This window comes from Macaca thibetana, chromosome 5, assembly GCF_024542745.1.
Source record: "Macaca thibetana thibetana isolate TM-01 chromosome 5, ASM2454274v1, whole genome shotgun sequence".
NCBI classification, from domain to species: domain Eukaryota; kingdom Metazoa; phylum Chordata; class Mammalia; order Primates; family Cercopithecidae; genus Macaca; species Macaca thibetana.
Window position 1 is genome coordinate 70,231,090 of NC_065582.1, and position 20,383 is coordinate 70,251,472.

General features: G+C 36.5%; 1 protein-coding gene across 1 annotated transcript in view; it reads right to left on the minus strand.

Annotated features, from left to right (window-relative positions):
- MYOZ2 (myozenin 2) overlaps positions 1-20,383 on the minus strand; it is a 48,278-nt gene that overhangs the window by 15,677 nt on the left and 12,218 nt on the right. The window contains exons 3-5 of the mRNA XM_050792350.1: positions 16,407-16,576; positions 8,626-8,755; positions 4,453-4,636 (exon numbers count right to left, since the gene is read on the minus strand). Coding sequence (XP_050648307.1) covers positions 4,453-4,636; positions 8,626-8,755; positions 16,407-16,576 — 484 coding nt within the window. The remainder of the gene's footprint in view (positions 1-4,452; positions 4,637-8,625; positions 8,756-16,406; positions 16,577-20,383) is intronic.

The window sequence follows — 20,383 nt, forward strand, 5'->3', positions numbered from 1 at the left end:
TTATTTCAAAATTGGAGTCAATCTTCTCCAATCCTGCTACTGCCTTATCAACTAAGTTTAGGGAATATTCTGAATATTTTGTTGTCATGTCAACAATATTCACAGCATCTTCAGCAGGGGTAGATACCATCTCAAGAAACCACTTTCTTGGCTTATTCATAAGAAGCAACTCCTGATTTGCTCAGGTGTTTTTTGTTTTTTTGTTTGTTTTTAATGAGATTGTAGCAACTCAGTCACATCTTTACACTCCACTTCTAACTTTAGTTGTCTTACTATTTCCACCAGATCTGTATTTACTTCCTCCATTGAAGTCTTGAACCCCTTAAAGTCAACCATGACTTTAAAGTTGGAGTGAACTTTTTCCAAACTCCCGTTAATGTTAATATTTTGCCTTCCTTCCATGGTCACAAATAATCTTCATGGCATCTAGAATGGTAAGTTCTTTTCAGAAGGTTTCCAATTTACTTTGCCAAGATCAATCAGAGGAATCCCTTTCTATAGCAGCTATAGCCTTACGAAATGTGTTTCTTAAATAATAAGGCTTGACAGTCAAAATTACTTCTTGATCCATGGGCTACCAGATGGATGTTGTGTCAACAGGCATAAAAAACATTAGGCCGGGCACGGTGGCTCATGCCTATAATTCCAGCACTTTGAGAGATCGAGGTGGGTGGATCACAAGGTCAGGAGATTGAGATCATCCTGGCTAACATGGTGAAACCCCGTCTCTACTAAAATACAAAAAAAAACTAGCTGGGTGTGGTGGCGGGCGCCTGTAGTCCCAGCTACTCAGGAGCCTGAGGCAGGAGAATGGCATGCCTGGGAGGTGGAGCTTCCAGTGAGCCAAGATCGCACCATAGCACCCCAGCCTGGGCAACAGAGTGAGACTCCATCTCAAAAAAAAAAAAAAATTAATCTCCTTGTACATTACTATCAGAGCTCTTGGGTGACCAGGTTCATTGTCAATAAACAGTAATAAATTGAAAAGAATATTCTTTTCTGAGCAATAGGTCTTGACAGTAGGCTTAAAATATTTGGTAAGCCATGCTGCAAACAGATGTGCTGTCATTTAGGCTTTGTTGTTCCATTTATAAAGCACAGACAGAGATTTAGCACGATTCTTAAGGGCCCTGGAATTTTCAGAATGGTAAATGAGCATTGGCTTCAACTCAACTCAAATTCACCAGCTACATTAGTTTCCAGCAAGAGAGTTAGCTTGTTCTTTGAAACTTTGAAGCCAAGCATTGACTTCTCTCTAGCTATGGAAGTCATAGATGGTATCTCCTTCCAATAGAAGGTTGTTTCATCTACATTAAAAATCTGTTATTTAGTGTAGCCACTTTCATCAATGATCTTAGCTAGATCTTCTGGATAACTTGCTGCAGCTTCTATATCTGCACTTGCTGCTTCACCTTGCACTAGAAAAGTTAAGAAGATGGCTTCTGTCCTCAGCCTTCATGAACCAACCACTACTAGCTTCCAGCTTTTCTTCTGCAACTCCTTTGCCTCTCTTAGTCTTCATAAAGTTGAAGAAACTTATGGCCTTGCTCTGGATTGCGTTTTGGCTAAATTATGGAAATGTCGTTCCTGGTTTGATCTTTCATCCAGACTACTCAAACTTTCTTGATATCAGCAATAAGGCTGTTTTACTATCTTATCATTCATGTGTTCACTGGAGTAGCACTTATCATTTTCTTCCTGAATTTTTCCTTTGCATTCACACCTTGGCTAACTGGCACAAGAGGCCTAGCTTTCAGCTTATCTCTGCTTTTGACATGTCTTCCTCACTAAGTTTAATCATTTCTAGCTTTTGATTTAAAATAAGACTTGTGACTCTTCCTTTCACTTGAACACTTAGAGGCTATTGTAGGGTTATTAATTGGCTTAATTTCAATATCGTTGTGTCTCAGGGAATAGGGAGGCCCAGGAAAGGGAGAGAAATAGGGGAGCGACTGGTCATTGAAGCACTCAGAATACACACCACATGTATTGATTAAGTTTGCCTTTTTACATGGACATGGTTCACGACACCCCAAAACAGTTATAATAGTAACATCAAAGATTGTTTATCACAGGTCACCATAACAGATATAATAATAATGAAAGTGGAATATTGTGAGAATTACCAAAGTGAGCACATGATGTTGGAAAAATGGCGATAGACTTGCTTGACACAGGGTTGCCACAAACCTTCAATTTGTGAGAAAATGCAATATCTGCAGAGAAGGATAAAGTGAAGCGCAATAAAACGAAGTATGCCTGTACACTGTTTAGTTGTTTTTTAAGTGGACTTCTAAAGCAATGCATGTACTAGACAATGTCTTAAACTTTGTGTATCCCTGTGCATATGCTTTTTTTTTTGAGACAGGGTCTCACTCCCATTGCCCAGGTGGGAATACAGTGGTGTGATTATAGCTCATTGCAACCTCAACCTCCTGGGCTCAAGCGACCCTCTCACCTCACTTTTTGAGTTCTCACTATGTTGTGCAGGCTGGTCTCAAACTCCTGGGCTCAGCTCACCTTGGCTTCTCAAAGTGCTGGGATTATAGGCCTGAGCCACCGCACATGGCCTACATATGCTTCAAGGTCAGAAAAGACAGCCTGTTTGGGCTGTCTATGTATCACATCATGTTTTGTTTCATCTGTTAATGTTATTTAATGATAATAAGAAGTCTAAGAATATACCGTCATGTTGAAATAACTTAATTCCTAAGTTTTTATTTCTATGTTGATGTACATATGCAAAGGAATAAAATGTTCTAAAGTGAAAGAGAAGTATTAGCAGATTAAGTTCTCTGTCTCACACACACACACGCACACACACAGCATGTAATATTTACGAAAGCTTTGATTAACACAGGGAGCTACATTTCCTATTGAATGGTATTGTGCTCACTGATATAGCACTCATCTGGTATTTATACACTCAATAGGCATCTCTTTATAACTAACCCAAATATTACTACACCAGTATGTGTAGAACTACAGGCAAGCTGCTCAGCAGGTACAGGGCACCGAAGCCTCAAGATACAGAGAAGTCTTACAGCATGCCTTAAGCACTTAATCTCAAAAACAAATCCGAGTTATTCCATTAATTTCCATTTTCCCCTAATGTTTTACTTTTATAATTTTCTACACTCTCATTTTGAAAAAAATATTATAACATTGATCAGAATGGGCCTCCAACTTTTTTTCCCTGCCACTCCTCAATCCCTCTTTACATTCTATGGTACACCTCTTTCATGCAAGGGATGTATTACTAATAATGGTAGTGTGTAAAAACTAAAATCTTAATAGTACCATATTTATTTTATTTTATGTATTTATTATGTTTTGAGACAAGGTCTCCCTATGTCGCCCAGGCTAGAGTGAATTTGCATGATTTCTGCTCACTGCAACTTCCACCTCCTGGGCTCAAGTGATCCTCCCACCTCAGCCTCCCAAGTAGCTGGGACTACAGGTACATGCCACCACTCTTGGCTAGCTTTTGTATTTTTTGTAGAGACAGGGTTCTTGCTATGTTGCCCAGGGTAGTCTTGAACTCCTGGGTTCAAGTGATATACCCACCTCAGCCTCCCAAAGTGCTGGGATGGCAGGAATGAGCCACCACATCCGATCACAATATTTAAAAATACTCAAGAAGATCACTATTTAAATGCAGTTTATTTGGCATTCTTTTTTTAAATAAAAAATTTACTCATTAATCTATTCATTTTTAAATGAATAGTTATTAAGCAGCCTATAAATTGAGTCTAACTTTTTTTGAGTGCGAGACAGCATACTAGATATTAGATATTTTACTCTAAAATGAAGGTCAAGTGATCAAATAATGGATTATGAGACTATTAAAAATTCAAAATATCCATGGAAATTATAAAAAACTGAATAACAGAGAAAAATAGATGCCCATTCTATAAACTATACTACAGATATCATTTGGTGATTTTTTGATAGCATAAGTGTTGGGTTGTACTTCTGGAATCTTGAGCCATTAAGTCTAAATTATTTTTAATCTGTCCTAAAGCCTGCAAAAATATAAGATGGAATCTGGAGTTACAGAGTAATTCTCATAGCCTTGCATGTTAATTATGTATTAAATTCTTGAACAGTATTGCCATTTCAAACAATGCATAAACCCAGATCAATCTTTGGATTTGAAACTATTATTAAAATAACATTTGTAAAGTATGAGGGGATAATCTTGATGTTATACCCATGATAGTTTCTGAATCATTTCCTTCATTTTTATACTAAAAATGACTAAGTTTGAAAATAATAGTAATATTACAAAAATGAGTCTTTGCCTAGGCTTAGAAGATATCCTATATTGCTATTTAGGTTCTTTTCTCAAAAGAAAAAATTGTTTTCGCCCAAGGAATTCAGTTATCTGTACCATTATGGAAAAATCTTGGTATTACATGCCAACAGTGTCACCCAGGATCATTGAATTACCTGTTAAAGCTCCTGTAATCAGGCAGTTCTGCCTTTCCTTCAGGCTTGAAAAGTTTAGGATATAAAGCCTCTAAAAGCTCCGGATCATTGCTAATGGCTTGTTCCCAAGGAGATTGATAGTACTTAGGGACAGCTGTGGTGTTGAATTTTTCGGGAGGAATTTCCTTCAGTGGTCCAGAATATCCTTTGGAAAAATATAGCAAAAATAAGTAAACACTGTGCCTGAGAGTTACTAACCTCCACCCAACATTTTACCATGTTTGATTTTTCATGCTGGGATAAATTTATGAAGCATGCATCCTTTTCATGATCCCTTAGAAAACAGCAGTCTGCAAGTGTTAGACATTTCAGAGCTCCTGTAAGCTTATGGAACTTTAAAAGTAAACCATTTTTCTTAATGTTTAATTTTTCCAAATTATACAGTTTTTTCTTGACTATCTTAGTATATATATTTTTCCAGTAAAACCGTTCATTTCATTTTCTAAAAATTGTGCTCCTTGCATTAATTCACACTAGACTTTAGATACCACAATTAATTAATTTAAAAATGTTAATATTGAGTGCCTATTGTAGTCTAAGCTAGGGGAAATCACAACGAAGACAAAATCTCCCTCCCTCCAGAGCTGATTCTTTAGAGGTGATGTTTGGGTCTTGTCTATCTTCAATTGCTGAGTGCTCTGTAAACTGTTTAAGCTTCAAGAAGATGAAGTAACTTGTTTCCACTTCCTTATTCAGGTCCAGCTCTTTTTTTTTTTTTTTTTTGAGACGGAGTCTCGCGCTGTGTCACCCAGGCTGGAGTGCAGTGGCGCGATCTCGGCTCACTGCAAGCTCCGCCTCCCAGGTTCACGCCATTCTCCTGCCTCAGCCTCCGAGTAGCTGGGACTACAGGCGCCCGCCACCACGCCCGGCTAGTTTTTTTGTATTTTTAGTAGAGACGGGGTTTCACCATGTTAGCCAGGATGGTCTCGATCTCCTGACCTCGTGATCCACCCGCCTCGGCCTCCCAAAGTGCTGGGATTACAGGCTTGAGCCACCGCGCCCGGCCAGGTCCAGCTCTTCTTATCTCCTGATGTATCCATCCCCTGTTTATTTTGTTCCTCAAGATTTCTTACCTAACTTTTCTGCTTCTGATCTCACCTCCCCAGTTTATTCTTCCCATAACAGCTGGGAATTTTCTGTAAATACTGTTTAAAAGTCACAGAAATTCTTGGCATAGATCTTTAAACCTTTTTCACATGCATAGAGTGACACTCTTCCAGTTTTCTAAGGCACAGTTATCTACTTTCTGTTTACAGTGCCATATTACCTAATTATATCCCTGCAATTCTCTCTTCCACCATGTCAAATCCCTTTACCATTTGATGACTTCTACTTTTAGATTTCTCTGATGCTCTTTCCCATCTCTGCAATAATTTTGATTTCTTCTGTCAAAGCATGCCTATTTTCTCTTTACACTAAAATGTTTGTCTCCTCAAAAAAAAAAAGCCCCTTCCTGATAATTCCATGTCTAAACAGTTATTTGTGATTATTTAATTTTCTTCAGATTGCCTCCAGTATCTAATAGAAATGTTTTTTGGTAGGCTCCTTTTCTCTGCTTACCACTTAAATACTGTTGTTCCTCAAAGCTCTTTTCTTACACAATGCACTCTACCTAGAAAATTCCATTTAATATTCATAGCTTCGATTGTGACCTATGTATTGATAACTCTTTTTTTAAAAAAACATCAAGCCCTCTGGTCAATTATTCACTATATTTATCAAAATAAATGATCCAGTGGCACCATTTATAACTTGTCTAGACCTAAATGCAGCCATTTTCTAATATATTCTACTTCTTTTTCTACTTTGATTATTTTAGCAAATGTTATCACTTTACTCTCAGATGCCCAAGACACAGCATTATCTGAAAAGTCTCCCTCATCCCCACAAGAAATCACAAAGTGTAACCAACTATACTTCCTAAGGATTTCTAAAACAGTGGCTCTCATATTATTGTGTGCCTGAATTATCTTGGATACGTATTTAAAATGTAGATATTAGGATCCTCCCTCCAAAAGTTTGGCTTCAGTAAGTCTCAGGTATGACCTAAAACTCCATTGTTTAACAAACTCTTATACAAATCTTATGCAGGTGATCTACAAACAGAACAATGAGGAACATTGCTCTAAAAAATTCTCTTTACATTTCTGTTACTCCTGCCCTGGGTCAGGCCCAGGTGTCTCTTGCCTGGGTGTTCACCACAGCTTCAAAACTAATCCTTTAGCTCTAACCCTCTCCCAGCCACCCTCCACACTGCTGCCCCAGGAGACCTTCCTAACTGGCTACACTATTCCCCTGCTCAGGGGGCCGTAATGCCCCCCAGGACAAAATCGCAACGACTCAGCATGACCCATGTGGCCCTTCCACCCATCCAGCCTCACCACATGCTTTCTCCTTTCACACTCTTTGCTCCAGGATTATGGATCTAGTTACTTGTTGCTTGGGGTGCCCCTTATGCCCCCCTACTTGGTCCGTTTATTTTCTGTGCCTGGAATGTTCTCCCTACTTCTTGTCATGTGCAAATTTCTATTACAAGCCTTGGCTTCAGATCACCCTTCTATGAAGCCATTCCTGCCTCCCCAAGGAAAAGAGTTCCCTTTTCTGTGTCTTGTCTTTGTATATTATATGTAACTCTATCACCGTAACTACCACATTTCATTTCCTATTCCTTTCCTGGAGTTGAACAGAGGTCAGACCTTTAAAAACCAGAAAATTTTAAGTTTTATAAAATTTTTAAAAATTCCTCAAAATCCCACCACCCTAACACAAGTATTTAGTTTTGTGTATTTTCTTCCAGTTTTTCTTCACACATAAACATAATAATCACATAACTAGAACATCTAGTGTAGTATTACGTTTTTCCCAAAAATTTGTTGAAAATACTTTTAAATGTTTCTATATCATGTTCATAATTATTTTAAGGGTTTCACAATAATCTATTAAATTAAGTAACCATAGTTATGTAATCTTTTCCCAATTTTGAACATTCAGGGTTTTCTAATTTCTTTTTATAGATGTCATTAAATAACAACTTTTTTACTTTTTTGATACGCTGAGTTATTTATAGAAAAGAATGTGCTTATGTTTAACCACACAGAAATATTACAATTCAGCAATGCCATATGTCTACATTTATTTGATTTTTAAATATGTTTTAATATGACTGAAATTTAGATAAATTTTATTTTTACAGTATTATGGCATTTTCATACTATTCTTTATTCATGTATGAAAAAAGTTGGCTTTTGGATACATAGTTGGCTAATCACTAACAAATTAATTTGCTAAATTGGAATAATTATAGTTTGTTTACTGAGGTTATTGTACTTTTCAACCATGGTCACCCTGTTGTGTTGTCAAATACTAGGTCTTATTCATTCTTTACTGCTTCATAGACATTCATAACCTCAAAGTCTTAATTTATAAAATGAGGATTGCAATTAGTATGTCATAGAGTTACTGTGAAATTAAAGAAGAAAATATATATCACAGCACTTTATAAATTATGCAATCCTATACAATAGGATTTCAATATAATTACAAATTACTTTTTGTAATTTTCAATATAGCAGGTGATTAACAGACCATCTAAAACAAAGAACATATGGCTACTATAAATGTTTTATGTGATTCCTTTAGGTCTGAATTTTTGCATTTGTCTTGTATTTATCCAAAAAAAATTTTTTTTTTTTTTTTTTTTTTTTTTTTTTTTTTTTTTTGAGTCACGATCTCACTTTGTTTGTTGCCCAGGCTGAAGTGCAGTGGTGTGATCATGGCTCAGTGCAGCCCCCACCTCCTGGACTCAAATGATCCTCCTACCCCAGCCCCCCAAGCAGCTGGGATTATAGGTGTGCACCACCACACCCAGCTACATTTTGTATTTATTGTAGAAACTAGGTTTCACCATGTGGTCCAGGCTGGTCTCAAACTTGTGGGCTCAGGTGATCCACCCACCTCAGTCTCCCAAAGTGCTGGGATTACAGGTGTGAGCCACTGTGCCTGGGGCCCAAAAAACATATTTAATGAGAAAACATATATTATTTAAATACTATTTAACAAAGGTTTTAAATGCCTTGAGTCATATCATTAGGTACATAGAAATTTTATTGTTCTATTGGCAAGGGGATTGGTTACCTGGTGCAATGTTTTCTGGATTTGGAGGGCTTCGTGGATCTGGGGTGTTGGGAGGAGTCAAGGGGGCCTGCTGCGAACCACCTTCCAAGTTACTTCCATCCACTTTCCCATTCTGCATAGCAATACTGTGCTGTATTTAATCAAAAGTAAACTCTGCTGAAAACTCAAAAATGTAAGCACAATAATAGGAGCTACATATGCAAAACTTCATTTGTGTATTTATAATTTAAATGCAATGGCCCTTCATTACTTCCTGGGACCTCAATAAGTATTTCATAGTAAGATGGTTGCGCACTTGAATGAGAAGATGTACTGATATCAGTCTAAGATCTGTTGTATAATGACAATCCACTTAATAATAATAAAAGCTGAAATTAATTGAGCCTTACTGTGTGCCAGGCACTGTGTCTAGTGGTTCATACCAATCATTTCATTTTCTATTCAGAACATCCCTATGAGAAAAATGTATTTAATTTTTGAATCCTTACTAATCTAATAATGTAGAGCATATTGGCCAGGCATTTGGTCTAGTAATTCCTGTGTTCCATTGTATTTATATTTGGGCTTTAATTAGATTCTTTAGCGGATAGAAAGTTTAAAAATCTAATCTAAAATGTGAACGGCAATCATATGTACGCCCAAAAAAACCAAAAATCATTTATATTTTAAGTTGCACAGACTTGCAAAAGGAAAAATTTTTGATTTTTAGAAAATAAAATGCTGAAAAAAGACATTTGTCTTTTAAATTTCGATAAATGTGTTTTACTATTACAGGATTTGTTCTACGGCAATAATATAGCACCTTAAAAATGTTCAGTTTGCATTTTAAGAAAACAAATAGTCATTGTAGTAGGTAATGTCCTCAAAAGTATAGCTAAGTTATATTCTTATAATAAATCATTGTTTTAATTGCATATAGGAAATATGTGTATTTTAAAAGAAGGGATTAGGTCAAATTATCTTTTAACTTCAAAAATAAAAATTTAGTAAAAAGCATAGCAATTAGACACTAATTTTGACTCTTTTGTGTGTGACATACAGAAAATCTTTAATTTTTTAATTTCTATATTTGTTTGTAAGATTTTGTGATGAAATATACCTTTACATTTTAACACTTTTTTAACTTTATAGCAATTTCAGGATAGAATACAATTTTGTTTTAAAACTTAAATACTTACCATAACTAAAGGCCATAAATTAAGATCCTCACCTAATAAAATTATGAAGGAAATAAAGTTTATCTCCATTTTTATGCTTCACCCACACAGTCCCTCCCCAAGTGCTTTTGCATTCACGTTAATCTCTGCAGCATCCCAAAAAAGTCTACTTTCAAAGCAGTAGTCCAAATTTGAGCCTACCTCTTTTCCTCTGCTTCATCAAAGCCCACGTTTTGACAGGGCAGAAAATGCCAATGATAAAATAAAATCTTCATGAATAAATTACACTTATAAAATATCGGTAATCTGATGATATACTGACTTCCCAGGAACATACATATCTTTTCAACTAACAGCTTTTTAAACAGAAATACTTAATCTCTATTAGAATTTTAAAAGATCTGCTTTGGGGGCCGGGCGCGGTGGCTCAAGCCTGTAATCCCAGCACTTTGGGAGGCCGAGACGGGCGGATCACGAGGTCAGGAGATCGAGACCATCCTGGCTAACCCGGTGAAACCCCGTCTCTACTAAAAAATACAAAAAACTAGCCGGGCGAGGTGGTGGGCGCCTGTAGTCCCAGCTACTTGGGAGGCTGAGGCAGGAGAATGGCGTAAACCCGGGAGGCGGAGCTTGCAGTGAGCTGAGATCTGGCCACTGCACTCCAGCCTCAGCGACAGAGCGAGACTCCGTCTCAAAAAATAAAAAATAAATAAAAAAAAATAAAAGATCTACTTTGGGAAGGAATTCTCAGAGCTGTCTCTGCCTGAGGTTAAAATTTATAGCAAAAATATTACAACTTTAAACATTTTTAAAACTTTAAACGTCGCATGCCTAATTGCAAACTCATCATCACGTTCACACTTTATTGCGTACTGAATAAGCCTAAGTGTTTTAGCCTTGCACTGAGACCTGCCTACCTAGTCTCATCGGTTTTTAAAGATGTACCCTAAGCTTAAAACCAAACCATTTATGATCCCCCCATTATCTTGTATGCTTTTCAACCTTTGATCATAGATCAAGGTTCCCCCATTATCTTGTATGCTTTTCCACCTTTCTACTTTTGATCTTTGATCATAGGAGTTCCCCTAGCAATATGCCCCCTCTCCATCATTACCATGATCAAATCTGTCCTAATTTAAAAACCACCCCTTCCCTTATTCTTCCTCCCCTTCCAATAAAAAGGTTTTTTTGTCTTTTTTCTTGCTGCTCCCATATCATTTGCTATAATTCACCTTTAAAATAATATGTTTTGTCCTGTTTCATTTACTAGCTTGTTAGCTACTTGAGAACAGGGAATTTCAGTTTGCCCATATGTCTTTTACAAAGCCTAAGATGGTGCCTTATATAGCACAAGCAGTCAGTGAACATTAGCTGAATTTTTAGTGAATGAATAGCCAAACCCAGCTGATTCTTTTTCACTATGACATTTTTTAAAATGTCATCTTCCTTTTTCACTTTAGTCTTCATGCGCCTGTTATCCTCATTGCTCATACTTTATCATATCATCATCTGCCTTCTGTTCATTTTCCACCCAGCATTTTCCTTCCAGTCAGACCGAATACAAATGCTGGTGTGGCATTACTCCAATCTTTGGAAATTGTTCCTAATTGCCTAGTGAATAAAATGCAGACTCTTTTGCCTGGTAATGAAGATGTCGTACTCACCTCACAAACATTTCCTCTCATTCCTTGCAAACTTTCACAAGCCAGTTCCCCACTGCTACCCTTGGCCCTCCTCAGCCCCACAAGCTGTTTCACCTGCTTGGAATGCCCTCCTTTCTGTTCTTTACTAAACCAAATCCTAGGTTTCCTCTAAGACCCATCTTAGAATTTCCCTCTTCTTTCTGACTAACTTAATCTACTGGAAATGTCTCCATATTCTGTATTATCTCAATACTTCAATAAAACCTATGCCACCTTCTCATGCTCTTTCTTTACTCGTTCCTGTTACCTGTATTTTAGTATTGCATTTATGTCATCTGGAGTCCCCACCCTATTTATAATCTGGTTGAAGTCTAGTTGGCCACTGATGTGATTTGGATATTTGTCCCCTCTAAATCTCATGTTGAAATTTCATTTCCAGTGTTGGAGTTGGGGCCTAGTGGGAGGCGTTTGGCCATGGAGGTGGATTCCTCATGAATGACTTGGTGCCATCCTTGCAGTAATTAGTTCTTAGGAGAACTGATTGTTAAAAGGAACTTGGCACCTCCTCCCTCCTCTCTCTTCCTTCTTCTCTCACCATGTGATGCCAACTCCCCTTTCCCTTCTGCCATGAGTGGAAGTTTCCTGGGGCCCTTACCAGAAGCAGGTGCTGATGCCACGCTTCTTGTACAGCCCACAAAACTATCAGCCAAATAAACCTCTTTTCTTTATAAAGTACCTGGTCTCAGCTATTTATTTATACAACATGAATGGACTAAGACAGGCATTGTGTGTGTGTGTGTGTGTGTGTGTGTGTGTGTGTAATATAACATTTTGCATTTTGAACTCAGCTCCTATCTTGAGTGTTGGACTTAATAATTGACTAGATTAGTATCTTTTTGTTTTTACTTCTAAATCTATACTACCTCTTTAAAAAGTGTAAAGTTCCTGATAACTCTAATTGTAAATAAAAAGGCATTTGAGATAAATTTAGGAAGTTTAAATGCATAATGCACAAAGAATAACATTTTCTAAGTTCCTAAAACGTGTTCATGAAATGAATTTCACCTAAACTTACAAATAATTCTATCTACATTAATTTCTAGGAATTGTAATACTAACCTTCTGTAACCTCTTCCTGGGGATTAATGATGAGCCGGAAAATCAACTCTTTCTAGTTAGTCATTAATTATCAGGAGACAACAAATACCTCTATGTCATCATTAAGAAAACAAGCAAAGCCTTATAATAGTTAGACAGTAACCTATATAATTATAAGCCTTACACCACAGCATTCCATCATCTGCAATTCCTTTCAGAAAAGTTGGAAAGACAAATGAAAATATGCCTCTCTTTACCTCAGTTAAGTTGACTCTAAAGAAAACAAAACTAGAGCCATATTCTATAGATTATGACTATGTAAATTAAAAACACATATAGAAGATGATTTACATGATTTCTGTTAAAATATCAATAGAAATAAAAAAGAAGGCTTCTTTGTTCTATGCTTCGTGCCAAATACATGGTAGAAGTTATTTTTTGAACAAAGCAAACATATATTTAGAGTTCCAATTATTTAGTGTGGTCTTATTTCAGAATTACTTTTAATAGTACACTTCCCCTTTTCCCCGTAGTATTTAAGATTTTTAGTGATTCAAAAAAGATAATATCCTTTTGCAGTAACTTATAAGAAGAGAATTCTAATTATCATGAAGCATTCTTCCATTTTACTTTATTTCTGGTGGCCTATTTTCTTCATCCATCTCCGTTTTGCCATTTTGGTTAAGAAATAGTTTATGAACTAGGGCTTCAAAACTGGCTCATGTAGCAAGCAATGTTCATTTCTTTTTAGGAACACATATTTACTATTATTGCTGTTTGTGTCATAGAAAGTATATGTAGCTTGAATTTGCCAGTGTCCCTCACCAGTAGAATTCAAAGCTACACTTATTTTTTCTGTTTTTAAAATGGTAATATTTGAACAAATGGCATTAATTACCGGGTGGTGGTTTATATTTTCATTAATATGAGGTTTTCAACATTATACTAGAATAAGAAATATATAAAGCTGAGTTAAATTATTACTTTGACAACATCTATTGCTCAAGGGAAGCAGTAAAAGTAAAAGCTTGTTCCAGAAAATGTAGTCAATAAATTAGATTAATGTGGTATAAATCACACAAGGATCATTCAAGAACTAGATTGTAAGTAAATAAAAGCTCTCTTATCTTTCGATGTCATTTGGTCTCTGTATCACTAGATAAAGCCTGTATTTATTTATCTTTGAGCTTGCAGCATAGTATCTAGAACATAATAGGCACCCAATAAATATTTGCCAAAAGTATAAATGAATATGAATGGAAATAGACCTGAGTCTAATAATATTTTTGAATTCCTGTCATATTAACGTTTCAAGCTGCAATCTACAGCCTTGACAAAGTAAGTGTATCATTGTACAATGTGGCTCACTATCTTCCTTAATGATTTATTGTGCAGGTAATTTTTTGAATTAAGATCAGGCAACACACAGATCATTAAAGACAGAAGGCACCTGAGAGAGCATTGGAGTGCATATCTTTATTTTTAAAATGAAGGGAGAAATTCAGAAAGGCAAAACAAAACAAAACAAAAACCCTTTTTGAGTTAATGCTAAATCACATGGCTGGTGGGAGAGCCAGGACCAAACCTTGGTCTCCTGATTCCCAGGCCAGAGTTTCCTTTAATTACACCATGAAAGGAGTTGGTGCCAAGAACTCTAGAGTTCTGACAGCTGAGTTTCAATCTTCTTTATTATGGTGTTGCTTAAGTCAAATGAACATACTTCCTTGAATACTACTTTCCTTATTTTGAAAGAAGAGTAAAATTCATCACACTTCAAAGTATGTTATGTAACTCAATAAAATATGACTTTATTGCATACGTTATTATTCCTTGTTGCTCTGAGTTATTTATCAATATTTAATTATTTATTTCAATAAACCTGTTTGGGGCCATTTTATTTATTCAGTGCCCAGTCTTCTGGGAATAGTGAAAAATTGTCAAGACATTCTTTTTTTTTTTTTTTTTTTTGAAACGGAGTCTGGCTCTGTAGCCCAGACTGGAGTGTGGAGTGCAGTGGCGTGATCTTGGCTCACTGTAAGCTCTGCCTCCCAGGTTCACGTCATTCTCCTGCATCAGCCTCCCGAGCAGCTAGGACTACAGGCACCCGCCACCACGCCCGGCTAATTTTTTTTTTGTATTTTTTGGTAGAGACGGGGTTTCACCGTGTTAGCCAGGATGGTCTCGATCTCCTGACCTCGTGATCCGCCCGCCTCGGCCTCCCAAAGTGCTGGGATTACAGGCGTGAGCCACCGCGCCCAGCCAAGACATGTTCTTATGTATATTATGTGTAACCAGCACACATTCGACCACAGGTATATAAAATTATAGTCAATAATTTGAAATACTGGTGGTAAGATAATATGTTGTGTTCACAGGGACATTTTAAATCTTATTGTACCTTTCTTCAGAATTGTAGTTAAAGCATTACTCCTAGAGATGTAAGTGGAAATTATAAAAACTGACATTATTCATTTATTCAAATGTCTAAACTTGCAGATGACTTTTCAAAGACTTCCTTAAGCCACCTTATTTTGTACTACACCATAGAGTCTTCTCTATTGTCATTATTGAAAGAATATGATTCCATAGACTCCAGCAGATGGGGTAGGGATTATTTTTGACTCATACTTACAAGATGTTTTTGATAAGAGGATACTGGGAATACTTACAGGGTACACTGACTTCAATTAAAAAATCATTCCTCACAAGTGTAAACCCTATAGTTGAGTAAGATTTGATGGCTCACTGAATTCACAATCAAAACTAGATTTAATCAATGGATGGATGAAGAATGTTCACAAATATGAAAATAAATTTGTTAAATGTCCTCTCAACATTATCTGTTACCAAAAAACATAACAAGGAAAATAGAAATATGGGAAACAAAATTTTGGTGTTTGTGGATGTAGATACTAGTTTCTATAATGTGTTTTAGTAATTATGGTAAAATAAATCAGGGAAATTAGTCTGTTTGCTGTAAAGAAGTGAGCTGTCCATTCAAACAACTTATTAGTGATGGGAGCTTTCAGGCTTGCTACAACTTGCTATTGTAAGTTTTCAGGCTTAAATTTGTAAGTAAATCTTTAATAGCTCTAGGAAAAACTCTCAGTAAATAAAACGTATTTGTTGAAGTCATCATGATCTTTTCAAATTTAAGACAATTGCACTATTCCTTTTTAATTTGTCACACCAGCCATTTGAATTTTAAAGCCATCTTCCCAAAGCTGGTTGCCTTTCTACTATCAACTTTTTCCTCTACAATCTTTTTAAATGACAGTTTAAGTGAATATAATATTAATACAATAAAGTAAAATGTAGTTTAATTTTTGTTTATTAGCTTTGAGTTGGGGAAATCTCTGTCCAAAGAGTAATACCCAAACTAGTTTTTGTCGTTAGTGAGTACCAGACTTCCCTACACAATGTGGAATAAATGCTTTGAAAGGACTTTGAATGTGTCTGTAGTTCCCAGGCATGTTTCAGTGCCAGATTTACTCAGTGAATAAAATGCTTATCCTCACTTGTGGAGCGCTATGTGCTTTGGAAGTGTTTCCATCTCAAACATGTAACTGGTTGTGATAAGACCATGGAAACTTTTAGTACCACTTCTCTCCATTCCCTCTCCCTCCTCTTAGTGGAACAGACAAGTTCCTCATTGCCAAATCTACAAGCTTACAATGTCCCTATTGAACTAAAAGCATATTCATATCATACATAATACTTCTTTTGTTTACCCACCTAAACTATTCATTATGATAAAAAAAATAGCCTAACAGAATAAATTGAAAGAAGATATATAGAATATTTGCTTGAGAAACTAGTCATACATACAAATTCAGAAATACTGCTCATTCATTTGGATACCACATGTTCAAGTTATACCTACATTTATTTGTGCTCTAGATTCATACTGGAAATTTTCAAATGTGTATTTGTCAGATCTTCTTTGACGCATCTTAAATAGCCTGGCACCACGGTTACTGAGATGGGATAATTCTTCCAACATGATGTCTCTGGGGATGCTGACCTTTTTGCCCAGGTCCATGCTATCAACATCTGTAAAACAATATTCATATGAGTAAAAATCCCAAAGTAAGCATTTTCAATGCTTTTCTTAATTCTAAAATTCCACCACTTTCTAATTGCATGATCATAATTATGTTACTTATGTTCTCTAAACCTCAGTTCCTTCATCTGTAAAGTGGAACTAATAATACTAATACCTATTGCAAAGCATTAATATGAGAATGAAATAAAAATGCTTCATGTAAAGCATGTAGCCTGGTACCTGGCACATAGTGTGAATAAAAGTTAGCTGTAATTACTACTAGTACAATTTAGTCTTTATGTATAGAATGAGCTTTCAAATAGCATGGCTTCATATTCATAAACTCTGTTTTGCTCCCCACATTTTTATGTGTCAGCTTTAGCTATCCCCCTACTGAAATGCCTGCCCTCCCACTCCACTCCACCCCACCCCATTTCCCAGACTCGGTCAAAATACTATTTATTCTGCATCTAGCACTGACTAGCCTCCATAAAGTAGGCAGATGATAAGTATTGAGTGAACTTTTCCCCCAATACAGCTCACATGCCATTTATATTAATTTCTTACCTAAAATTTTTATTCATAATTACTCATTCATTCTCTATATTCCCATAACACTGAATCACATATATTTGATTTTGCTTTATTTGTTTTATGGTTTGCATTTTCTTTAGGTTTTACTCTCTGTGTCTCCCATACCTTAAATATACCAGACATTCAGTAAATGAGTGTTATTTTCTATTTCTATTACTAAACAGTTTTTCCAAAATCCAAAAGAGATACACGCTTCCACTTGCTTCTGTAATCACTAATATATTTCTGTAATACCCACGCAGTCTTTTTGCCACTGTTGACTACCATTAAGTGCATAGGAAGAAAACTGGGCCATTAGGAAAATAAATAATTATTTTGATTGAGGCAACATTCTTTGATGATATGAAATATTAACCATAACAGTTAAGCTTTTGGGAATGTTTAGAATAAAACAACAGAACTACTTGTGTAATTTTCTCCTCACTTTTCTTTAGAAAGAAAAATTAGTTTACCTGTTTTGTTTTTTCATGGAGAGGAGTCCACTAATTATAAAAGTCACAATATCAAGATTTTTGCTTCTGGGAAGATGAAGTAGATGTATTTTTTCTTATAAAGCTATTAAGTACAATCTCACATGTTGGACATTATAAATAAATAAACAAATAAATAAATAACTCTGAAAGTGTAAAGAAATAGGCAGACAAGCTAGGGATGCCAGGACCCAAGGAACAACATGGTGGTTAATACTCTGGGTTTTATTTTAGCCCTTAAATCTCAGACTTGAAGCTGAAGATGATGGCAACCCAAAAACACCAAGAGGTGCTGACAAACAAAGCACCAATGAAAGGCTATTCTCTCCAGCTAAAGGACCAGGAAAGGAGCTGCCTTTGCAAGACAGAAAATGTTTAGACAATGGCCACCCTACTTTAGCCAAGCACCACAGAAAACACTTTGACCTCGCTCTCACCCACATTAAGATCTTGTGGGGAGCCCAGAATTTCACCCTGTGAGGCTGTAGCAAGTTTCTCCAATACTCCCACTAGGGTGGTGTCAGAGAGACTGAGTGGGAAGTTGGGACTTTCATTCCTGTTGGCCAGTAACTAGCTCCTTGTCTCCACAGTCTTAGTGAAGACTATGTGGGAGTCTGAACTCCTGTCCTCTTCTAGCAATAACAAAGAGGCTCCCCTCAAGTTTCAGTGGAGCCAAATAGGGAACCCAGACTTCTACATTCACTTGGCAGCAATGAGTTGGCACTCTGCTTTCTCTGCTGGAGCAGTGTCAGATAAGAACAGATGAAAAAGAAGGTTTATTTAAAGAACAAGCATCTCAGAACATAATGTGAAAATGTCCAGGCTTAAATTTGAAAATCACTTATCATACAAAGAACTAGAAAAATCTCAAACTGAATGAAAAAAAAAAAAAAAAACAGTCAAATGCTAACATTGGGATGCCTGAGATATTAAAACTATCTGACAAAGATTTTAAAGTACCCATAATTTAAAACAATGCTTCAGAAAGCAGTTAGGAAACCACTTGAAACAAATTCTTTAAATGGAAAGGTTTTTTTGCCGATGACTCCATCAGCAGCAGGAACAAAAAACAAACAAACAAAAAAAACTCAGCCAACAAATAAAAGATGTAAAGAACCAAATAAAAATTTTAGAACTGAAAATATAATAACCTGAGTAAAAAGCTCAGTGAATGGGCTCAACAGTAAAATAGAGGGGGCAAATGAGAAAAATCACTTAGCTGTTCGAATAATAGAATTTCCCCAATAAGACCAACACAGAGAAAAATAGACTTGAAAACAAATGAACGAGGTATTCTTAGGGATTCATGGGACTCTAATAAAAGATATAGCATTCATGTCATTGAAGTTCCAGGAGAGGAAAAATAAGGGGAGGCTAGAAAAGTACTTAAAGAAATCATGGCTGAAAAACGTCCTAAAGTTGACAGGAGATATAAACATACAGATTCAAGAAGCTAAGAGAACCCTAAACATAATAAACACATATAACTCACAACAAGACTTATAATTAAGCTTCTGAAAACTAAAGACAAAGAAAAAATATTGAAAGCCACCAGAGGAAAACAACTTACTTATAAGGGGAAAATAACTAGAATAATAGTGGATTTCTCATCAGAAATCATGGAGGCAAAAAGGAAATTGTACCATATTTTTCTCGGTGCTGCAAGAAAAGAATTGTCAACCCAGAATCCCATACTCAGTGAAAAATATCCTGCAAGAAATAAAGGGGAACTTGAGACATTCTTAGATGAAGGAAAACTGACAGAATTTGTTGCCTGAAAGCCTACCCTAAAAGAATGGCTAAAATGAAGTTTTTTTAAAATAGAAAGGAAACAATAAAAGAAGGAAGCCTGGAACATCAGAGATAAAGAAGGTATATAGTAAGCAGAAATATAGGTATATACAACAGGCTTTCCTTCTTCTCTTGAGCTTTCTAAATTATATTTTATTGTGGAAGCCAAAATTATAACATTGATTGATGTAAATGTATGTAGAAGAAATACTTAAGACCATTATTTTATAAACAGGAGAGGATAAAAAGGCATCAAAGTAGATTTTTTTTTTTTGAAACAAAGTCTTACTCTGTCACCCAGGGTAGAGTGCAATGACCTGATCTCGGCTCATTGCAACCTTCGCCTCCCAGGTTCGATTGATTCTCCTACCTCAACCTCCAGAGTAGATGGAATTACAGGTGCCTGCCACCACCACGCCCAGCTAATTTTTGTATTTTTAGTAGAGACGGGGTTTCTCCATGTTGGCCAGGCTGATCTCGAACTCCTGACCTCAAGTGATCCGCCCACCTCGGTCTCCCAAAGTGCTGGGACTACAGGCATGAGCCACCGTGCCTGGTCAAAAGTAGATAAATTTTCTGTACTTCACTTACACTAGTAAAATGACAACATCAGTAGACTGTGAAAAGTTATGCATATATAATGCAATACTTAGAGCAACTCCTGAAAGCTATATGAACAGATACATTTGAAAACTCTATACCGTGGCTCACGCCTGTAATCCCAGCACTTTGGGAGGTCGAGGCAGGTGGATCACGGGGTCAGGAGATCGAGACCATCCTGGCTAACAGATGAAATACTGTCTCTACTAAAAAATACAAAAAATTAGCCGGGTGTGGTTGTGGGCGCCTGTAGTCCCAGCTACTGGGAAGGCTGAGGCAGGAGAATGGTGTGAACCTGGGAGGCAGAGCTTGCAGTAAGCTGAGATCCCGCCACTGCACTCCAGCCTGGGTGACAGAGCA